The sequence below is a fragment of the Chrysoperla carnea genome, chromosome 2, assembly GCF_905475395.1.
Source record: "Chrysoperla carnea chromosome 2, inChrCarn1.1, whole genome shotgun sequence".
Lineage (NCBI taxonomy): Eukaryota > Metazoa > Arthropoda > Insecta > Neuroptera > Chrysopidae > Chrysoperla > Chrysoperla carnea.
The window spans coordinates 53352261-53371724 of record NC_058338.1 but is presented as its reverse complement, the minus strand read 5'-3'; the positions used below and the strand labels follow the sequence as shown (position 1 = coordinate 53371724).

At 30.2% G+C, this 19464-nt stretch overlaps 1 protein-coding gene across 1 annotated transcript; it reads right to left on the bottom strand.

Moving 5' to 3' along the window:
* Window positions 1-524: 524 nt before the first annotated feature.
* Window positions 525-17311, bottom strand: LOC123292763 (phosphatidylinositol phosphatase PTPRQ). Its single transcript, XM_044873477.1, has 21 exons — window positions 17143-17311; window positions 13788-14360; window positions 12432-12725; window positions 11251-11538; window positions 9904-10191; window positions 9554-9832; window positions 8971-9237; window positions 8604-8906; window positions 7092-7415; window positions 6135-6443; window positions 4931-5209; window positions 4704-4871; window positions 4094-4202; window positions 3362-3603; window positions 2597-2670; window positions 2081-2215; window positions 1885-2010; window positions 1661-1821; window positions 1032-1167; window positions 911-974; window positions 525-843 (listed from the first exon to the last, which is right to left on the bottom strand). Exons 1-21 carry the CDS (start codon window positions 17309-17311, stop codon window positions 737-739), a joined length of 4695 nt encoding a protein of 1564 aa, XP_044729412.1. The 3' UTR covers window positions 525-736.
* Window positions 17312-19464: the final 2153 nt, after the last annotated feature.

Genomic DNA, 19464 nt, shown 5'->3' with positions numbered 1-19464 from the left:
TTTTGTGTGTGCAGAAATTGTTGTTGCTGGCTTAATTTAATAGAACTAAAAAATATATATGACTGCAACAGCCAGCAATGCAAGAGAATCGCGATTTATTTCTTGGTATCACAACAATATTTGGTTTAGTTTCATTTTATATTAATGGTCAGGCGACAATTATAGATTTAATATCTGATGAAGAATGTAAATGAAAAATTTTCTAAGTTTAACTTACTGTATTATGTATTTTAGAAAAAATTATGGATATAAATTATAAAACTTCTCCCTTTTCTGCCAAAAAAATGAGGGTTTCCTTCATAGACAATATATTTATGTTAAATTCTTATATATCTATTTCCTATTCAAAATAACCAAAATTTTTTATCTTTTGATTAATAGTAGGGTACTAGGATAACCAGAACCCAAAACACTTGTTCACTTGACAATTAGATGAGACTAAATTCGATTTTTGTAATTTTTTCGATCAAAATTACTCTTTACAATAAGTTTCAGCAAATTCTGAAACAATTTTTTTTTACGAAACGTGATATTCCGGAGTAATTTTTTTAGTCGATATCTGATAAATTTGACGTTCAAACGCAATACGAGTAAGCAGGCGGCGAAAAAAATTAAAAATAATTTAGATTTCATGTTCATTCATCTTCTCTAGTCGTAAAATACATTTTCAAGAAATTTTTCATTTACTTTTTTCTTAAGATATTTGTATGATAGTCTCTTCGCTTATTGGGATTATTTACATAGCACTTTCAATCGATAACTTCCGTAAATCACCATCATCGTAAAAATTATAATATCCACGTTCATAGAATGATGTATAACTGCTGCTATGTCGGTCTGTACCTAAAATATTTACTTGGTGTAAGAGTGGATTGTTGTCCACTCATAACTATATTTCTATTGATATTACCTTGAAACACACGGGGATTTAATATTTCGTCACGTAAACAACTATAGATGAATGCGTATTGCCCCTGTAAAGTAAAACTGTTAAAAATTTTTGTATCAATTTTTATTTAAGATAAGTTTACCTCATTTTTTACCATATGCTGTCTTTGTTTTCGTAAATTATGTACAGTTCCAAATACGTCGATTTTACGATTAGCGTGAATTGCTTGCACCAAAATGTCAATTGCAATTATAGTTCCTGTTCTTCCGACTCCAGCACTAAAATCAAAATATTATTGCTCAAATCAATATTTGAAGAATATTAAAAAATTATAAGTTCTCAAGAGCGTCGTCAGCCAGTTGGCTAGGGGGAGAGGCTGGATGGCGAACAGATTTAAAATTTATACTTGTAAAATTTGGAATATTTTTTAGTAAAAAATAATTTTAAGGACTCAAGAAACCGAAAAGTGAGGCAGAACCCTTCGGACTTACAAAATTCGATTATATCTCCCTCCCTCCGGCGATGTCCTAGACGAAAAATGATACGGAATCTCGTAGACTTTCAAAATTCGATTTTTTTATCGAAAAAATAAGGCATTTTTTGCCGACATTAAAATTCATTGAATGTTATTTTCTGTGACGCGGAGCCAAGGCCGAAAACCGCTGCGGGAGTGAAGGGTTGGAGCCCCCTTGCGAGCAAAGCGACTTAAATAATAGTGCATTTGACAATATTCCGGTTACTTCGGAATAAGATTTATAATTTATTACTTACCTACAATGAACAACAACTACTCCGTAATTGTGAGCTTGATGAGATCGAATTTCTCGACATAATTTTAATACTGAATCTGTACTTTGAGGTACACCAAAATCAGGCCACTCATGAAATTGTAAATGTATTAATTTCCTTTCAATTAAATATGGATTACTTTTCTACAAATATTATACTCTAATTAAAAAAATTGCGGCGTATTAGATAAATATAGTTTTATTTACCTTCTTTAAGCATATGTGACGTATGGTAAATGCTTGCCTAAATTCTATAAATTCACATTCTAATTCAATTCCGTTATTACATGTTACCGGATCTAATTCTTCAGGGTAATATTTATAGCATTTACTCTGGAAAGTGAAAATAATCCATTAGAAATTATAAAAGTTTGAATGAAATTTCTAGTATATTTTACTTTACCTTCCCTTTTTCCGTTAAATTTGTAACCATTACAATTTGTTTTACGTCATTTTCATACACCATTTGCCAAAAATCATCAATTGTTTCCTCTTTAGGACCTTGTGTTGCTATATACTCAACATCACTGCTGTAACCCTAAAAAATGGACTCGAAACCTTAAGTGAGTATAATACAATTTTTTTGCTTAAAAAATGGATTTTCTTAGCATAAAAAGTTTAGAGCGCTCATTTTTAAACTATATATTATTAAACTATAAGTTCAATTTTCTGTACATTTTATTTAGTATTTACTTCTTCCTTGTACAATGTAGAGGAAGTATTGTGACGGCGAACAAATTCGATAACATTACGGTACGACTTACAATATTTCGGAAAAACTTCTAGACGACTTAATACTACTCTCTGAATTTAAACTGCCTATGACAAAGAATGAAGTTGGAAAAAACCCAACATATATTATTTCTTAAATTTGGTAGGTAGTTATTGGAAACCAAACAATTAGTTTTTGTGCTTTTACCTTGATATATGATGCATTTATGTAATCCGAAAATTCATCTGGAACTACACGTAGTTTGACCCGCGTAACATCATCTAAAATAAAAAAACACAATCACTTAAATGAAAAGCTGTGTATTTACTGGTCTGCAGGTCAATAACTTCCTGAAAAATCCAATTATTGTATGTATTCCAAAACGATTCTAAGAATTATCGATAACAAGTGAAATTTACAATATTTAAAAATCCACAGACAAATTTGTCGGGTACGGAACCCTAAACTCGCACTTGAAACATAGCTAAGAACACATTCCATTAAATTATCTTTCAAACGAAACAAAAAGAATCAAAATCGGATCCTCCATTTTAGCGCTACGATGCCACAGACAGACAGACAGGCAGATAGACACACACATAGCTGTCAAACTTATAACACTCCCTTTTTTTGTTTCGGGGGTTAAAAACACACACACACAGTCGACGAAAGGCATATATTACAAGCATATAGGCAAATCAAAATCGGTTCCTCCATTTAAGCGCTACAATGCCACAGACAGACAGAAAGACATACAGGCAGATAGACAGACACACACATAGCTGTCAAACTTATAACACTCCCTTTTTTTTAGTTCGGGGGTTAAAAACACACACACACACACAGTCGACGAAAGGCATATATTACAAGCATATAGGCTAACATAAATAAAAAAAGTCTCGATTTAGTTTTCGGGGTGAAAAATTTTCCTGTTATAAAGCTAAAAATTGAAAAAAAAGAAAGAAATCTTACATGGTTTGATATTTGGATACCGATTTTTCACACGATTATGTGGTAAATCTCCTATATATGTTAACAACGCAATATCATCACTCAGTGTTTCCAATAATGAAAATTCACTACTTAATTGATTTGCATTTGATCGTAACATTATACAATGTGCTGGGAAATTTTGTACTGAAATCCTTGGCGGCATTACTGTATTCTGTGATGCACTTGTACTTATATCCTTGCAAAGGAAAATTGATTTCACCCTGATATAGAAAGAAGAAAATAGTAACATACTCATAAATAGTCATATTGAAATGATCTTTATTTAAAAAGAGTCTTAAATCAGAAAGAGGATAAAATTTTGTACCCAAATGTAGCTTTTGTCCCGAAAATTTCCATTAAATAAACTATAATCTAGTAAAAAAATGTTCTTCTTATTTCTTATTAATTATGGTAGAAAAAATATTTGAAGGAGTCTTAATAGGTCTTAGGAACACTGAATAACTCTGAACTTCTCTACCTTTTTGGACTGTCTAATTGAGTTCCTAACACTTTTTCAGAGTTTCTAAGACTTAAATTTGTTCAAATATTTTTTCCACCGAGTAAACAACGTTTCTAGTCTACTCCAAAAATTTTCTTTCGCATTTATTTCTAAATATAATCATTTAAATTTTTTTTATATAATATTTTTAAATTTCTGGCTACAAAAATTTTTGATATTTTTAATCAAATCTTTTTAACTGGCATACTTACCAAACTGACGCATTTCCATTCTTAAAGTATATCGCAAATGATAAACAAGTTCCAAATATAAAAAGGCTTATTATAACAGCAATTATAATTCCTACATTGAATGAAACAGCTGAAAGCGTAAATTCATTTAGATTAAATTTGGTTAAAAGCTTGATATGAAGCAGCGCACTAGTTTGAAAAATATTCCGACTGTTATTTTTTCAGAAAATTAAAAACTTCAGATTTGATAGATTAATATTAATCGAACACACCTTCAATGAAAAATATTTTAATGTTTTTAGATTAATTTTCATGCTACTCAATTTTGGATCTCTTTTTAACTCGATGTTATCTTATTACAATATAATATTACTATCTACATCGCGGATCATTAGAATAAAACAGAAGTATTAATAACTTATAATCCACCGAAAATTTTAGGATGAAGAAGTAACCTGTTCAATCTGTCAGTTACACCCGAAGCATCATTTGGAAATGATTTTTCGAATCGATTTTTATTTACTTTACTGACTATCCTCAAGAAAATCCAAATAAAAGTTTTGTAAGAATATTTTCCACATTTGTGCACCGTTCTGTGTTGCACTTCATTTCATTTATATTTGGATTATACCTGTTTGGAAATAAATCGATGGGGTTTCACAGAAACCTTTACTTGTGAAACCTCGTATACGTACAGAATAATTAGTGTTTGGATCTAATGGCCCATTACAGTATTGTTCTTTGACATTTAGATCTTTACAATCGTCGACACCGATTATGAAATTGCAAGGCATTCCGACTGAAAAATATGTGATTTTAGTTTTTAAAATCATACGTTTAATATTAATAATGTCTAACCTCTACATAAGGGTTTCCATCGTACTAGCGTAGCTTGATATCGATTATTTGGCCATTTTTCCACATCGTTTACCCAATTATCCCCCGTATCATTCCAACTTTCAAATTTTTGAGGTCCTTCAAATCCAGCTTTTGATATAATTATTGAATAAAAGTTTATAGTACCCATTTCGTTGCCAAATATACTTTGAGGAAATTGTATTTCAGCTTTATGTTCTGGACTATTTGTTTTATGTGGATCCACTGATATATTCAAGTAATCTTTTGTAAAACTAGGTACTAAAAAATATTTTTTATAAAATTATAGTCATTAAATGTACAGAAGTGTTCTAGTGGTTAAGTGGACATCAAAAACAACTTTTGTCACCGAAAATTCAGGTACCAAAACGTTTCACTTTCGTGATACAGAGTGATGAAAGTTTTAAAAGAAAAAAATGATAATGGCATTAAGCAAATTTTTTTGGCATTACTTACACAAAAATAGCAAAAACTTATTATTATATAAACATATTCAACCCCTAGAGGTTCTATATAATATAAACCCCTTTTAGGTGAAATTTTTGAAAACTTTGGTAATGTTTATCGCAAAGGCACATTAAGGTACTTCTAAAAACTTGAGACTACAAGTAGTTTGCACGAAATTTTGAAAACAGGTAGTTTACAACGACAAAAAGTTTCAAAAAAATTGTAGAAGCATTTAGATAAGAATCCATAGTGTTTAGCAGAAATTTTCGAACATTGTTAGTTCGATTTTTTGCTATAGAGAGAAACTTTGCAAACAAAATTAATGCAAACTTTGAAATTTTGCAAGCGTAATTAATTTACCTTATCGTTTACGAAAAAACAATAAACAAAGGTTAATTTTTGACGAATATTTAGTCGAATCCAAAAGTAAATTGTACAAGCGGCAACGTTGTATCATTCACTTCTGTGGCATGTGCTAATTGTGGGTGGTGTGCACAGATAATCAATATGTTAGCGTGTTGCCAGATTTACTTCACTAATACAACTACTGTTCAGAGAGCTATCTTTTCTCTGTCTTTAAGGTATCGCATTCTCTCTCACTTGTAGTAACATCTTAATGTATAAAAATTTTCACTCACAATCACAAGCGAATTTTTGTAGATGAATTTTTTGTTTGTATACACTTTTTTTACTTGAATGGACATTAAATACATTTGCATTAAAACAAAATAATATTTACCTCCAGCTGGAGTTATAAAATCCCATGGCGCCGGAGAAGAAACAGGGCTGTTGAATGTTTGAGCATAAACTTGTATCATATAATTTGTTTCTGGTTTCAGATCTTCTAAGGATGTACTGTATGATGTTTTATTTTCTACAGCGTCTATAGAAAATTCTTCATTCTCACCCACTTGTACAAAAAAGCTTTGCAATTTACCCGATGAATTACATGGGCTTTGCCATTTAACTTGTATATCGTATGGATACGAATAATTTTTGTCTTTATTGTAAATGATTGAAACATTCAAGTCTCGTACTGGCTCAGAAGCTAGAAAGTGTACATTTTAATAATAAATACTCAAATTTATTTTATTTATTATGATACGGTCAGATACGAAGGCAAACACCAAACAGCAACGAAAATAGGGAATTACCAAACAATATACCATGCGTTTAATTTACATTTTGGCATAGGTATCTCCCGCGAGTATGACAGAGTACATGCGTGTAAGTAATACTATATTATAAACAAATGTAATCTAGACAATTCTAAAAAGAAACAAACAAGTCAAATATATGCAATAGAACATACGTGTCAGTTCTAGAATTTGCTAGACTGTATGGTAACAATTACTAGTAACATATATGAAATTGAACATTCGTGGCAGTTCTAGAATTTGCTAGACGATACGACTGCAATAACGTCGACACAGATTACAATAAGTTAGATTACAATACACACTCTTCAAGTTAACTACAGAACGAGTGAAGAACTGATCTATCATAATAACATTAAAATAAAAGTGTTGTGAATTGTATTATATTTGTATGTAGTAAAAAAAAAGCTTAACAATAAAAATTCGTATAATTATTTGAGTATAGACAGTTCAATTTTTCATTACACAAATTTGTTTTCGTTAAGCCCGCTACAATATCATATTATTATTATTATTATAATTGTAGTAAATTGACTTACCACTTGGGTTGGTCACTATAGTTTTATACGTAGGAGGTCCATTTCCAGCTTCTGTAGTTCCAAATATTTTTATGGTATACTCTGTATATGGTTTTGCCTGGTCGTAGTAATAGGATTTTTGGCCTTTTTCAAGTTCAGGAATAATGGTATTGTTTTGTGTTGACGTATTACAATCAGAAGGTATATAAAATTTCGGACCAATTTCAATAATTTCCAAAGTTTCTGAATAATTTTCACCAGGAATACTTTCCGGATTTTGCCAGATGATTTTAAACGAGTTTGAATTTATTTCAATTACATCTTCGATAAGTGGTTCGCTTGGAACTGAAAACAAAAATTTTATTGAAAATATAATCTTTTGGAATGGTATAGTCCATTAATTAATTTTTATTCGTTAGGATTAAAGATAACCGGATTCAAATACAATACCTACATAAATTTAAAAAATAAGAAAAAACAGACTGTTACTTTGTCTGTTTTATACACTCCCTGTCCTTATGCAACGGCATAAGGACAGAGATGCAGGAATCTCCGGGGCCACTGTTACATTAATCAATGTTAATAAAAATCTTATGAGTCTTTACTTGACAATAATAATCATCTCCTCTCCCTTGGCCACCCTCCTTGACAGACGTTACTAATGTAATCGAAGGGTTTTCGAATCTCTTCTTAAACTATAAAAACATAAGGTAGACCTCCAACGGCATCTTATCATTCCGTATTTAGAGATCATTAGCATTTATAGTACAGTAAAATATGTTAAAAAAATCGGCTAATAAAGGAAAATGAAAGAAACTGTTCGCATTTTGCTAAAAATTCATGGAATATGTTTCTTATTTGTCAAATATCATTAGTGAGGCATGAGTTAGAGTCGTAAATGTAAACAATTTTTAAATCTATGAAACGACCAATGTTCAGGTACACTTAAAAAATTAATAAATAGGCAACTTGTATGGCGTAAATGTTAAACTAAAAATAAACTCTTATACATGTATAACGTATTCGTAATTCAAGTTGCCTATTTATTAATTTTTTAAGTCAACTTTAACATTTACCGTTTTATTAAATTAAAAATTTTTTGTTTATTAACAAATAGAAACATTTTCGCCATACTAAGGATATTTGATACCTACGAAACACACTCCATGAGGAAACACATTTTTCAACTGTACTTATTACATATTTCCAAGGCTTATTTTATAATTCATTTGAATTCAGTTTCCAATCTACACAAAAATGAAAGAAGCGAAGATTTTAGATATGAAACGGAAGTATAAAAAGATTTGTGTGCAAGGTCTGGTAGGTAGGTTTCTTCATTAGGGCATTGTATTAAAATTCAAATTTTAATATTTTAACATAAAAATTATTTAAAATATGTATGTACCCACGTATAAAACGTAAATTAAGCCATATAATCTTTTTGAAGCTAAAGACCTAAAGCGATATAGTGCGCCTTGTTCACAATACCATTTTAAAGGATGGTTCATTTCTTTTTGAAATTTTTTGACTTACCATCTGCTTTGGTTTTAATATATGTGGTATCTTCCTCTGATTTTCCATCAGCAGCATTCTTAATATTTGTTGAACACGTATATTCGGTGAATGCTGTCATCCCTGTGATTTCTACTTCAAATGTATATATTTCTGTCCAAGTGTTATTAAGTGAAGTATAATTTGTTATTGGTTGTTTTCCATTATTACAAATAGTTGTAGCAGTTTCTAATTTACAGAAATTCTTTCCTAAGTCAAGGGAGTAGTGTAATGTTGCGGATTTTCTGTCAACAATTGCTTCTATTAAAGTTGGAGCATTCGTTACTAAAATTAGGTAATTTTTTTATATTATTTATTTTTTGTGATTATAAAGTGAAAAAAAAAATACCTGAGGGTAATGTTTTTTCTTTTTTGGGCGATGATGCTTCTCCTCTCTGGTCTTTTTCATAAATTGGCGTTATTGTAACATTGTATTCAGCGCATGCATTTAAATTTCGCATCATTTTAGTTACAGTTTCCGTGAATTCCTCCGTGGTATCGTCAATTTTAACACCATATTTTTTTACACAGTGTCTAGCAGTTTCTGGTGGGTTCCAAGATATATTCAACGCGTATTGTTGTGGATCTATCTGTATATCAGTTACTTCCGATGGTTCTGAAATTTTTTAAACATAATGTATTTGATATTTCACTCTATAAAATGTATCAAGGGGGAGGGGAAGGTGGTGTTAATATGTTACTTGTATAAATTACAATTATAAAACTGTAATTTTATTTTACAAATTGAAGTAGATTATTTTATGGTAATGTTGATCCGAGTTATATTAAATTATTGAAACTGGAAGCACTTGTTTCAGTTTCTAAGCGGAACAATAAAGAGGGCGGATCAAGTTAATACTCGAAGTTAGTTCCGATTTGGTGTCATAATGATAAATCTGAGAACTGTTAAATATGTCTTGTGAAATACTCACTAATTGCTGACGTTGTGGACACCGTACTTCTAGGTTTTGATCCTATCTCAGATTTTGGTATTGGCTGAACAGTAATATTGTACTCAATGCATGGCTCTAAATCTGATATTTTAAAATTTAAGTCTGTGGTATTATCTTCAATTGGAGTAACAATATTTTTAGCTAGATACGAAATCTTGTATCCTTCAACGCACGCAGAATGTGATGGAGCTTCCCATTCTACAAATATTGAATTGGGATGAGGGGTCGATTTTAAATCACCTACTTCATCAACCATATCTAAAAAAATGATTTTTGTTAATGTTTTAATCACCAGAAATTAAATTGAAAGCCACAAATAAAAATAATACCTATGGATTCAGTTTCAATGCTATTTGAAGTGCTATTACCACTCTGCCCTTCCTGACCTAAAGGCTTAATTTCAATTGTGTATGTAGAACAATAATTTAAATTTTCAAATGTGTGTGAAAATTTTTTTGAATTATAAATTATTGTTTCCGAATTTCCTTCAGGACTTTCAAGATGACAACTTATTTGGTATTCAACAACGCATTCGGAAGCATTTATAGGTGCTTCCCATTTAACTGTAATAGTATCTTTTTCAGTACTTAATCTAAAATTCTGGACTGCAGATGGGGCTAAAAATAAAAATATTTATTTTAAATGAAATCAGTTTATCTTAAATTTAATTATTTTTAATAAAAATCATGAATTTACTTTTACAAATTATAATGTATTTTTATCTCTTAACAGTTATAAGTTTGATGGACCATGGCGTTAACTTGCTTTTGGATCAATATGGAAGCAAGGCAAAAAATTCTCGTTTAATTGGAGGCAAATAATTAATTTTAGACTATAAATTTCATATATTCAATGGTTTGTTGGCATAAACATATAATTAAGCTGTTAAACAAAATTATAATCAATTTATTTTATTTTATTTTGATTCTTTAACATAAATAATATTGAACTTCGCCAAGAAAACTTTTTAAAAGCTATGTATTAATTAAAATGACTAGAATACATAAAAAAATTCACAGATTACAAACGTTATTTAGGGCATGCATGGGCAAACGTGGCTTAGAGAAGCCACTTAGACTTCTGTATCTAAAATTAGAGTAAGACAGTGACAACCTAACCAGTGTCAACCAATAATACGAGTAAGACAGAGAGACAACATTCCTTTTCTACCTATCTCATTACTATAGGAGAGACTGAGATAGGCAGACGAGTCGTATACCCATTTCGCTTCCTCCTCTACGAGGAATGCGGTCTTGGATAAAAGGACATACAATAAAGTTTATGGCACCCAATAAAGTTTTAACAATGGTGGTTTTGACTTAAAATAACTCGTCTATGCCTGATTTAAATTTTAGGGACATTGTGCTATGTACATAATTAAACTTATTAGAGGGTTTTAAAATTTGTCAGGGGTTTTTTAAATTTTGTAAATTTCACTTGTATATTACATAAGTGATGTAGCTTAGTTGTGTTTTTTCCGAGAAAAAAAGTTATATCATTTATGTAACTTGTATTTTAAATATAATTTTTAAAAATCTTATGAATGTATTAAGTTTTAATTTTCTAACCATGACGCCTGTTATACTATACTCAACGAATACTATAGTTTGTTCAATTTAATTTTAAGAAAATTTCACATTGGCATACTAATTTGTTATAAAATCAAATCATCAAACCTGTAAAATCAGTTGTAGTCGATTCTTTAGCCACTGTTCCATTTTTCTCTTCACCAACTGGTAGAATTTCAATATCGTACTCGTTGCAATACAGTAAATCGTCTAGCAAATACCTATTTTCAGTTTTGTCTACAAGTCCATCAATAATTTGATAATTTCCTTCTGTGTGCAACTTATATGAAATTTGATATCCTTTTAAACATTCCACTCCTTTTTGGGAATCAGAAGTCCATTCCATAATTATTGTATTCTCTGTGGGTGTCAACTTCAGCTTGACAGTAGCTGGGGCTGTGGACAAATAATATTGTAAAATTTTTCTCGGACTAATTGACGCTAGGTCATACTATTCTTTTCATTGGACGATACTATTTTTCAAGTTCATATGATCGTGTGATCTGAAAGTTTTTCGAAGAAGTAGGGTAGAAGAAGTAGGGAGTACGAGTGTTCTTAGCTATATTTCAAATGCGAGTTTAGGGTTTCGTACCCGAAAAAACAAAAAATTGGCGATGATCTTCAAAATGCTTTAAGGAAAAAGGTAACTTATTGGAGAGTGTTCTTATATATGTTTCAAGTGCGAGTTTAGGGTTCCGTACTCGAAAAATTTTTCGGGGTTTTTTTAATTTTATAAATTTCACTTGTATTTTAAAACTTTATCAATATGTATCGTGAAAATGAAAAGTTTTAGAATTTAAAGTCTGTATATTTGCTAACGATGCACTTTAGTAATAACTTGAAGGATGGTACCTACCTATACACTTAATTAGAAATTAAATTTAAATGATCTCGATAGTAGGAAATAAATCTGCAACTAAATCCGTTGTTTCAAGTTAAAATTTTTGAGAAAAATTGAAGTAAAAGTTACAATATAAAATAGTAACACAAATAAAAAGGAAGCGATGAAAACTTTAACTGTCTATTATAACTGTACGTATTTACTTGATTAACTCACCAACAAATTGATTTAAAATGAGAAAAAACATCAGTCAAAAGCTGTCAATCCCACAAAATAAAATAACTACTTTCAAAATAGTATGCCAACATGAAATTGAACGAGCCTGTCCACTATTTAAAAGTAAAACATGAAAAAATGACTTGACTGATACTTAAACCCAATAAAATTTTGTAGACAAGCTCATTCGCTCAAAACATCAAACCACGAAAAAAAGTGGAGTATTACTTACCTACTGATGATGTTTGAGCATCTTCAGAAGTTTCGCCACCCTTTCTATTGTCAATTCCAATTGACGTAATAGTAATTTCATATTGAGTGCATGGACGTAAATTTTCAATGGAATATTTTGTTGTATTAGGCAGTAAGTTTATTGGTTCTATTGTATGTTCCGGATCTCCAGTTTGATGATAAGTTATATTATAACCAGTTAAGCAATACTTATCTTTTTCAGTAGTAGATTTCCATGATAATTCAATTGAATTTACGGTGGGATCGTGTGTAATTAGCTCAACAGCTTTTGGAACTATAAATTTAAATAAAACGGTGTTTAATTTAAAATCGATACTTTTCTCTACTAGATAAGATAGACGACTATTAAATGTGTAAGCTTGGATTTATTTATAGCAAACTAATGAAGTGGGTTTTCATTAGCGAATTTCATTTATGAGGAAAATTAGCTATTGGTTTTATGTAGAAAAGGTTGAAATACAATTTTTAATGGCCAATTGTAGAGTAGCATGGAAAAAGTGTTTGGTCTTTTAAAAACGAAATTTTAATCCTGATTAAAAACTGGTGTTACAAATTAAAAGTTGGCATTTTCGTTAAAAATCGTAATATCAAACTTAATAAATATGTTTCCTAACTATAGTCATCGGTTCTCTTTCATTATCAAATTTTTGTTTCACTGTGTCCCAGATTTGGAGTAGAGACTAATATTCATTATTTTACATACAAAATTATAATATAAAGTACAGAAAATCTTTTACAGTTTTTTAGCATCTTTACCAGCAAAAATTAATTCAAATTAAATTATACCGTATGACCTGAGCGACCTTCAGAAAAAATTCTTTATTTATTTAGATCCTGCTATTAAAAATTATAAACCTCACTCAATGAGTTTCCTGCTTTGATCGCTCGTAGCTCAAATCTACTCGCTAAAAAGTTTTGTGTCCGTGAGAGTTTTTGATCAGGACGATCTGAAAAACATTTTTGAGGTGGTTTGAAAATGTCTCTCAGAAAGCCATTTTCTTAGTCATATACCAAAACTATAATATCATCGTTGCTTTGATCGCTCGTAGTTCGAAAACTATTAGTTAAAAATTTTTAAGGACGTGAGAGCTTTTGATCAGAATGATCCAAAGAACATTTAAGGGTGGGTTAGAAAAAGTTTCGCAGAAGGCATAGAAATATTTAAGGTATAGAAACTATTTGGTATGGGTGTTCCTAAAATTATCTAATTAAAAGAAATTTTATAGCGTATTCTAGAACTAAAATCCAGGAGAGATAAACAATGATAAATAAATAATGGAATCAAATGGTATCAAAAATTTTCTCGGTTGACTGTAGCCTTAAATGTTAAACTCACCAACACTTTCGGTTCCCTTTTCTTTAGTTGCTTGATCTACAATAAAATTTTCTTCTCCACCAATTAATTTTATTATTATGGTGTACCGGCGACACGGCCATAAATCGGTTATATTCCATGATCCACCTCCTGGTTTAAAATTAGAATCATGGAATTTTTCATTATCATCGTCATCTACCCATGTTATATTCACTGTTTCAACACAATTTTTATAATTTTTACTGGTTTTCCATTCAACGAATAATGATTCTGATGTAGAGCTTGTAACGTTAAATTTTTCTATTTTAACTTTATCTTTACAATTCTCTTCAGAAAGTTCAAACGCAGTGGTTGTCTCTGGTTTTTCAGAAGTTGTGGTGGTTGGTTCTACTGGGGTGCTGTTTTCTTCTGGATTCTTTGAAGATGGTGTAGATATTTGCGGGTTTGTTGTTCCATTGTCAAGTTCAGTTGTCGTTGATATTTCAGTAGTTTCTTTACTCGTCGATTCAGTATTTGTAATACCTTCAGTTAGCGATGTAGAATAAATTGTACCATTGTCTGAGGTTGAAGATGCAATGGTCGTACTGAAACGTTCTGAAAATGAAATATTCGAAATATATTTGTTTAAAAACTGTAATATTTTGGTTACAATAGAGTAGAAACCTCTTTCAAGGAATGACTATAGTATTTTTTGGCACTGTCAAGAATATTGGTAGTAAATGCGTCATTTATTTTTCAACTTTCATTTAATATTTTATAGCAATTAAATTAAAACCTTTATAAATAGATAGTTAAATCCCACTTTGCACCATTGTGGCCTAGAAAACCAATTGGGGATTTACTATAAATGCTTAGAAGAACTGACCTGCTTGGCAATGAATAACATAGTCAGGTTGATCTGCGTATGAGAAGGGAACTGGGTAATTGAGAACGAGACAGTGGATACGGTAAACGGATCTTGATTAATGGAAGAACTTATTGCTTGGAAAAACTGAACTGGTTACGGTAAACGGATCTTGATTAATGGAATTTTTTGAAAGGTATACGACATATTCAAAGTGCATAACCACAGCTAATCCATTTGACTGCAGTCGATTGAACTGACTGGAATAGAGCACGGTTTGACACGGCATTGTCGATTGAGCTGCCATACTCATGATTTGAGAATCTCAGACAATTTCACTTGTATGAATGAAGGTGAATCCTCCATATACAGACGTATTATTTGTACTTGTATAAGCCTGCAGGGAGTCGAAAATTCTAAAATGTTTGGATCCATAATTTTGGATACATTGAACTAGGGACAACTCCGGTAAAAAAGCTGTGAGCTTTCAGTGCTGCCTTCGGAATTCAAAATCATATTGCTTCGTTGCTTGAAAAGTCACATTCTACTTGTAAACGCACTTCGTCGGTAACGAGACGTTCTCAAGGAGAGCAAAGATGCCCTCTGTTGTTACTATCCTTTTATGTAGTTTATACAAAGCAGCACGGAAAGGTTGTTTTGCTTTAACATTTTCCATCTAAGACTAGGTGATTTGTTTAAAAAGTCGGTACTAGTCAAACTTAATATAATAGTAATAATTAACATAGTGGGGTGCATAAGAAGAAATATGGATAAATAAATAACTAGTACCACTGCAATTGGATGACGATTTGTACTTAATTACATCGATTTGAAAAGTAAACTATCAAAGAATCCTATTTAATTTTCATGATTATCGAACTCAATATGTGTGTACCCTCATGAGTAAACAGTAACTTACGAAAAAATGTTTCAAACAAAAGTTGTTTACTTTTTTATAAGGAACATTTTTTACATTAAACTTTTTTTCTATCTCTAACGGTTTACAAGATGAGTCCTACGGACCCAAGATCCAATTGCCCATTGACCCTATGTTGCTCATTTACGAACTCGACGTCACTTTTAATGCCCTGAGCACGCTATAAAATCGTTATCGTGTACACAGACGGACAGACAGGCAACCGGAAATGGACTAACTAGGTGATTTTATGAACATCTATACCAAAATTTCGTAGCATCAATATTTTTAAGCGTTACAAACTTGGGACTAAACTTGGTATACTTTGATATATATTACATATATACATGGTATAAAAATTGTGTGCAATAATAATTTGTATTTTGGTGTTTGTGCAGTGAAATTGTAAATCTTTTGTAAGGTGTACTTTCCATGTGGTAATAATACAAAAAGTATATTATTAAACTGTATTTGTTTTTAACGCTTTGGATTGATTTGTTTTATACTCAATGTAATTAATAAATGATAGATAGCACTATCCTTCTTCTATTTTCACTGACAATGAGTGTAAAACGTATGAGAGTCTAAAACGAATACAGTCTAAGACCACCCGTATATCTAAGACCACTCGTCTTGAAGTGAAAATTTTAATTAGTAAATCGACAATGTGGAATCATTTAGACATGTTTTTAACTTTCGGTTCCAATAGGAGGTATCGCGGAGGTATTCTTCGGTTTCGTTTCCATAACCAGGAATTGATAGAGGAATACTTTAAATTCGAAACTTGTGCCTTTTAAAATTATTAATGTTGTAAACATTTTTTCAGCAAATATATTCAACAGAATGTGAATGTAAAAACTGGCAATTGTACGGATTATCTTGAACACCCGGTATATAAGTATAATTTCATGTCAAATTTCGCAAATTTGATAATATTGAATCAAACATAAAATTTATTTTGCGGTATTTTAGCGGTAAGAAATACACAAAATCACATTGCTGTATGGATAAAATTAAATTGCAAATAGAAATTTTCACCACATTATAAATTTTAGTTTTTCTGTACCATTGTTTTTTGTACGATTTCAACAACTAAAAGTTATCGCGTTATTTTTTCGTAAAGTTTACTTTTTACGAGTTAGATGCTAATTTACTTACGTTTTTAAATTGAATCTCTAGAATAAATCTGTAATTTCTTTTCAAAGGTTTGTTAAAAGATCTTCAAACAAGGTTGTCTTCAGCTAGTAGCTCAGGGAATGCCAGAATGGTAAACAGATAAAATTTGTAAAATGTATAATATAAAAACCAAATTCATCGTATTGCTCTTCTGAAGGCGAAAAATGATTCGATATGGCATTTGGTTACATCGCTTCCTCCTTCTTGGCGACGCCGTTTTGTATTAAATTTTGTATATTCAACTGTAGGTACCTCTATAATTCAGAAAAGACTCGAAAAGTAAGAAGAGTTTCTTTTTTGTGTATTATATAATTCGTATGTAGAAAAAACAATTGAGAAATGTGATTCTGGCGAATACAATTTGTCGTTTATTCGTTAATTTTTAAAAATTAAATTTCAGTATTAGAATTAAAATAAATAGAATGGAATTTGAAACAAACCTGCTAATATTGTTGTCGAAAGATTTTCAATTGTAGTTGTCACTGCATTATTAGAATCATTATCAGTAGTAGCACATTGAATAAAAACAATATATTGATAAAAATTCAATATTACGAAAAATATTAGCAAAATTTGAAGTGTTTGATTATGAAACCTTCTATGAAACATTATGGCCATTCATCAAACTTTTGCATGATTATAAAAAAATATTATTTTCCATTTAAAAATCATATTTATTTAAAATAAAAACTTCACCACATATCGCACACTTTTTTTTTGTTAAAAATCCGATTTTTTTTTGGATATAATAAAATAATATTTATGTTAAATAACTAGTAGGTATTTTACATAATATTGTATAAGACATATTTTGATATCATTTTAATAACTAATAATAATAATAATAATTAATTGTGTTTTTTAGTTCAATAATTTATCAGTCCAATAGGTACTAATCGCATTTTATGTTGATAGATAAATTTTTAGTTCATTGTTATAAATTTTGTATATATTATAATTTTTTGTAGGAATTTTGTGTAGTGTTTTGTGTTAAGCTGTATATATTTCTCATATGTGACTTTATTTTGATTATTATTGTAATCATATTGTTTTATTATAAGCGCAGGAGTTAATTACATCATGCCACTTCCATTACGCTAAGTAATTATTATTTTAGCTATAGATTTCTTAATATACCAAAAGTCATTTATAATTTACGTTAAAAACAATTTTGCTAACTTATATCAGTTCTATAATTAAAGTTAACTTTTTCAGATATATCACAGAAGAATTGAATACTGAAATCTTCCAAAGGATTTCAAAATTTTACCGGATACTTTGTTATGTACTAAATGTTCATAATAATTGGAAAAAGCAGCTGAAAAATGTATTTCACTTCATTTTGAGACAAAAGTATAAGGTTGCTGCTAAAAAGAATGACCGCCGTCTTGCACACATTGTAGTATGCTCCTATAATAGTGCGAAATATTTCTTAAAATCCTTTCCCATTTTCAATTACCAGAAATGCATTTAGATATTATGATTTTGAAATCAATTGAACGGTGTGGGAAACTTCTTTTTGTTACTAGGTACATGACGATTTACCAAGCAGAAATTTTAGCTCTGTTCCGAGATGTCTGAGTAGCAAAAACAGCTACAACGGAGCATATATCTGCATTTTTATTGCAATCTAGCCATAAAAATTGCTCTTTACATTCCAGAGACAAAAGCTAATGTTGATTTTATTTCAAAATCAATCAAGACAGGGTAAGGCATAACTATACCTACCTATATGATCTTTAACTGTGTTAAGATAAAACTAACTAGGATACAGTTGATAAAGGATTGAGGATTAGTTAGCGATACATTTTGGGTTGAACTAGGATCCTCACAATCTAACGTTTGTTCGCCTCTTGTTAGTAAATGTTTAACAAAGTTATATTTTTGCCAATGAAGACGGATTTGATCCCGACAATTATCTCAAAAGTACACCCTGTAAGAACTATTTTTACTAAACTCTCTAAGAACTATTTAACAATAACATGGATAGATGTTAGTTTAAAATATAATTAAGAATGGGTATTAAGGTAGAAGAGGCACGCAAGCAAAATATTAAAAAAAAAAAAAAACTTCAAAACTTTTAATATAAGTAATGAATAGCTAAATGCATACGCTGTTAAAATTTTCTAGACAATTTACAAAGCCTAATATGAGATAATTGCAATTAAAAATGGCTTTTTTAGTACATGAAAATAACTTATATTTGAAAGAATATTATATTTCGAATCATTAGCAAAAATGAAAATTATTCATCATTTCATCCTATTATATATATGCATTTCTTACTTGTATTGTATTCATTAGTAGTAGTGATACTACAGTAAGAAGTAAACAAAACTTGGTTGTAGCCTATAGTTGTGTATATACGTATAGCATAGATAATAAGCCAATAATTTTGACAGCAGTGCTGATAAAGGAAGTAAAATTCATGGCCTTAAGGTTTGGAAGAATGTTACACAGCTACCGTATTCGTTGGGTACAGAATAGGACTAGTGCCAGAGGTGGAGATGATTTACCAACTTCTCACTATAAAAAAAACCATTTCTGAAGAATATAGACAATATTATTACATAAAAATGATAAAATCATTGTTTACAATTAAGTACAAGAGCATTGGGGAAAAATTCATGGAAATACCGTTTCAATAATAACCTAGTAATTATACAGGAAAATGAGTAGGATATAAGTTCAAGTAGACGATTAAAGCTCTATACTTACTTTTTCAACACAGAGCTTGAAAATGAATAAAGGGTAAATAATAT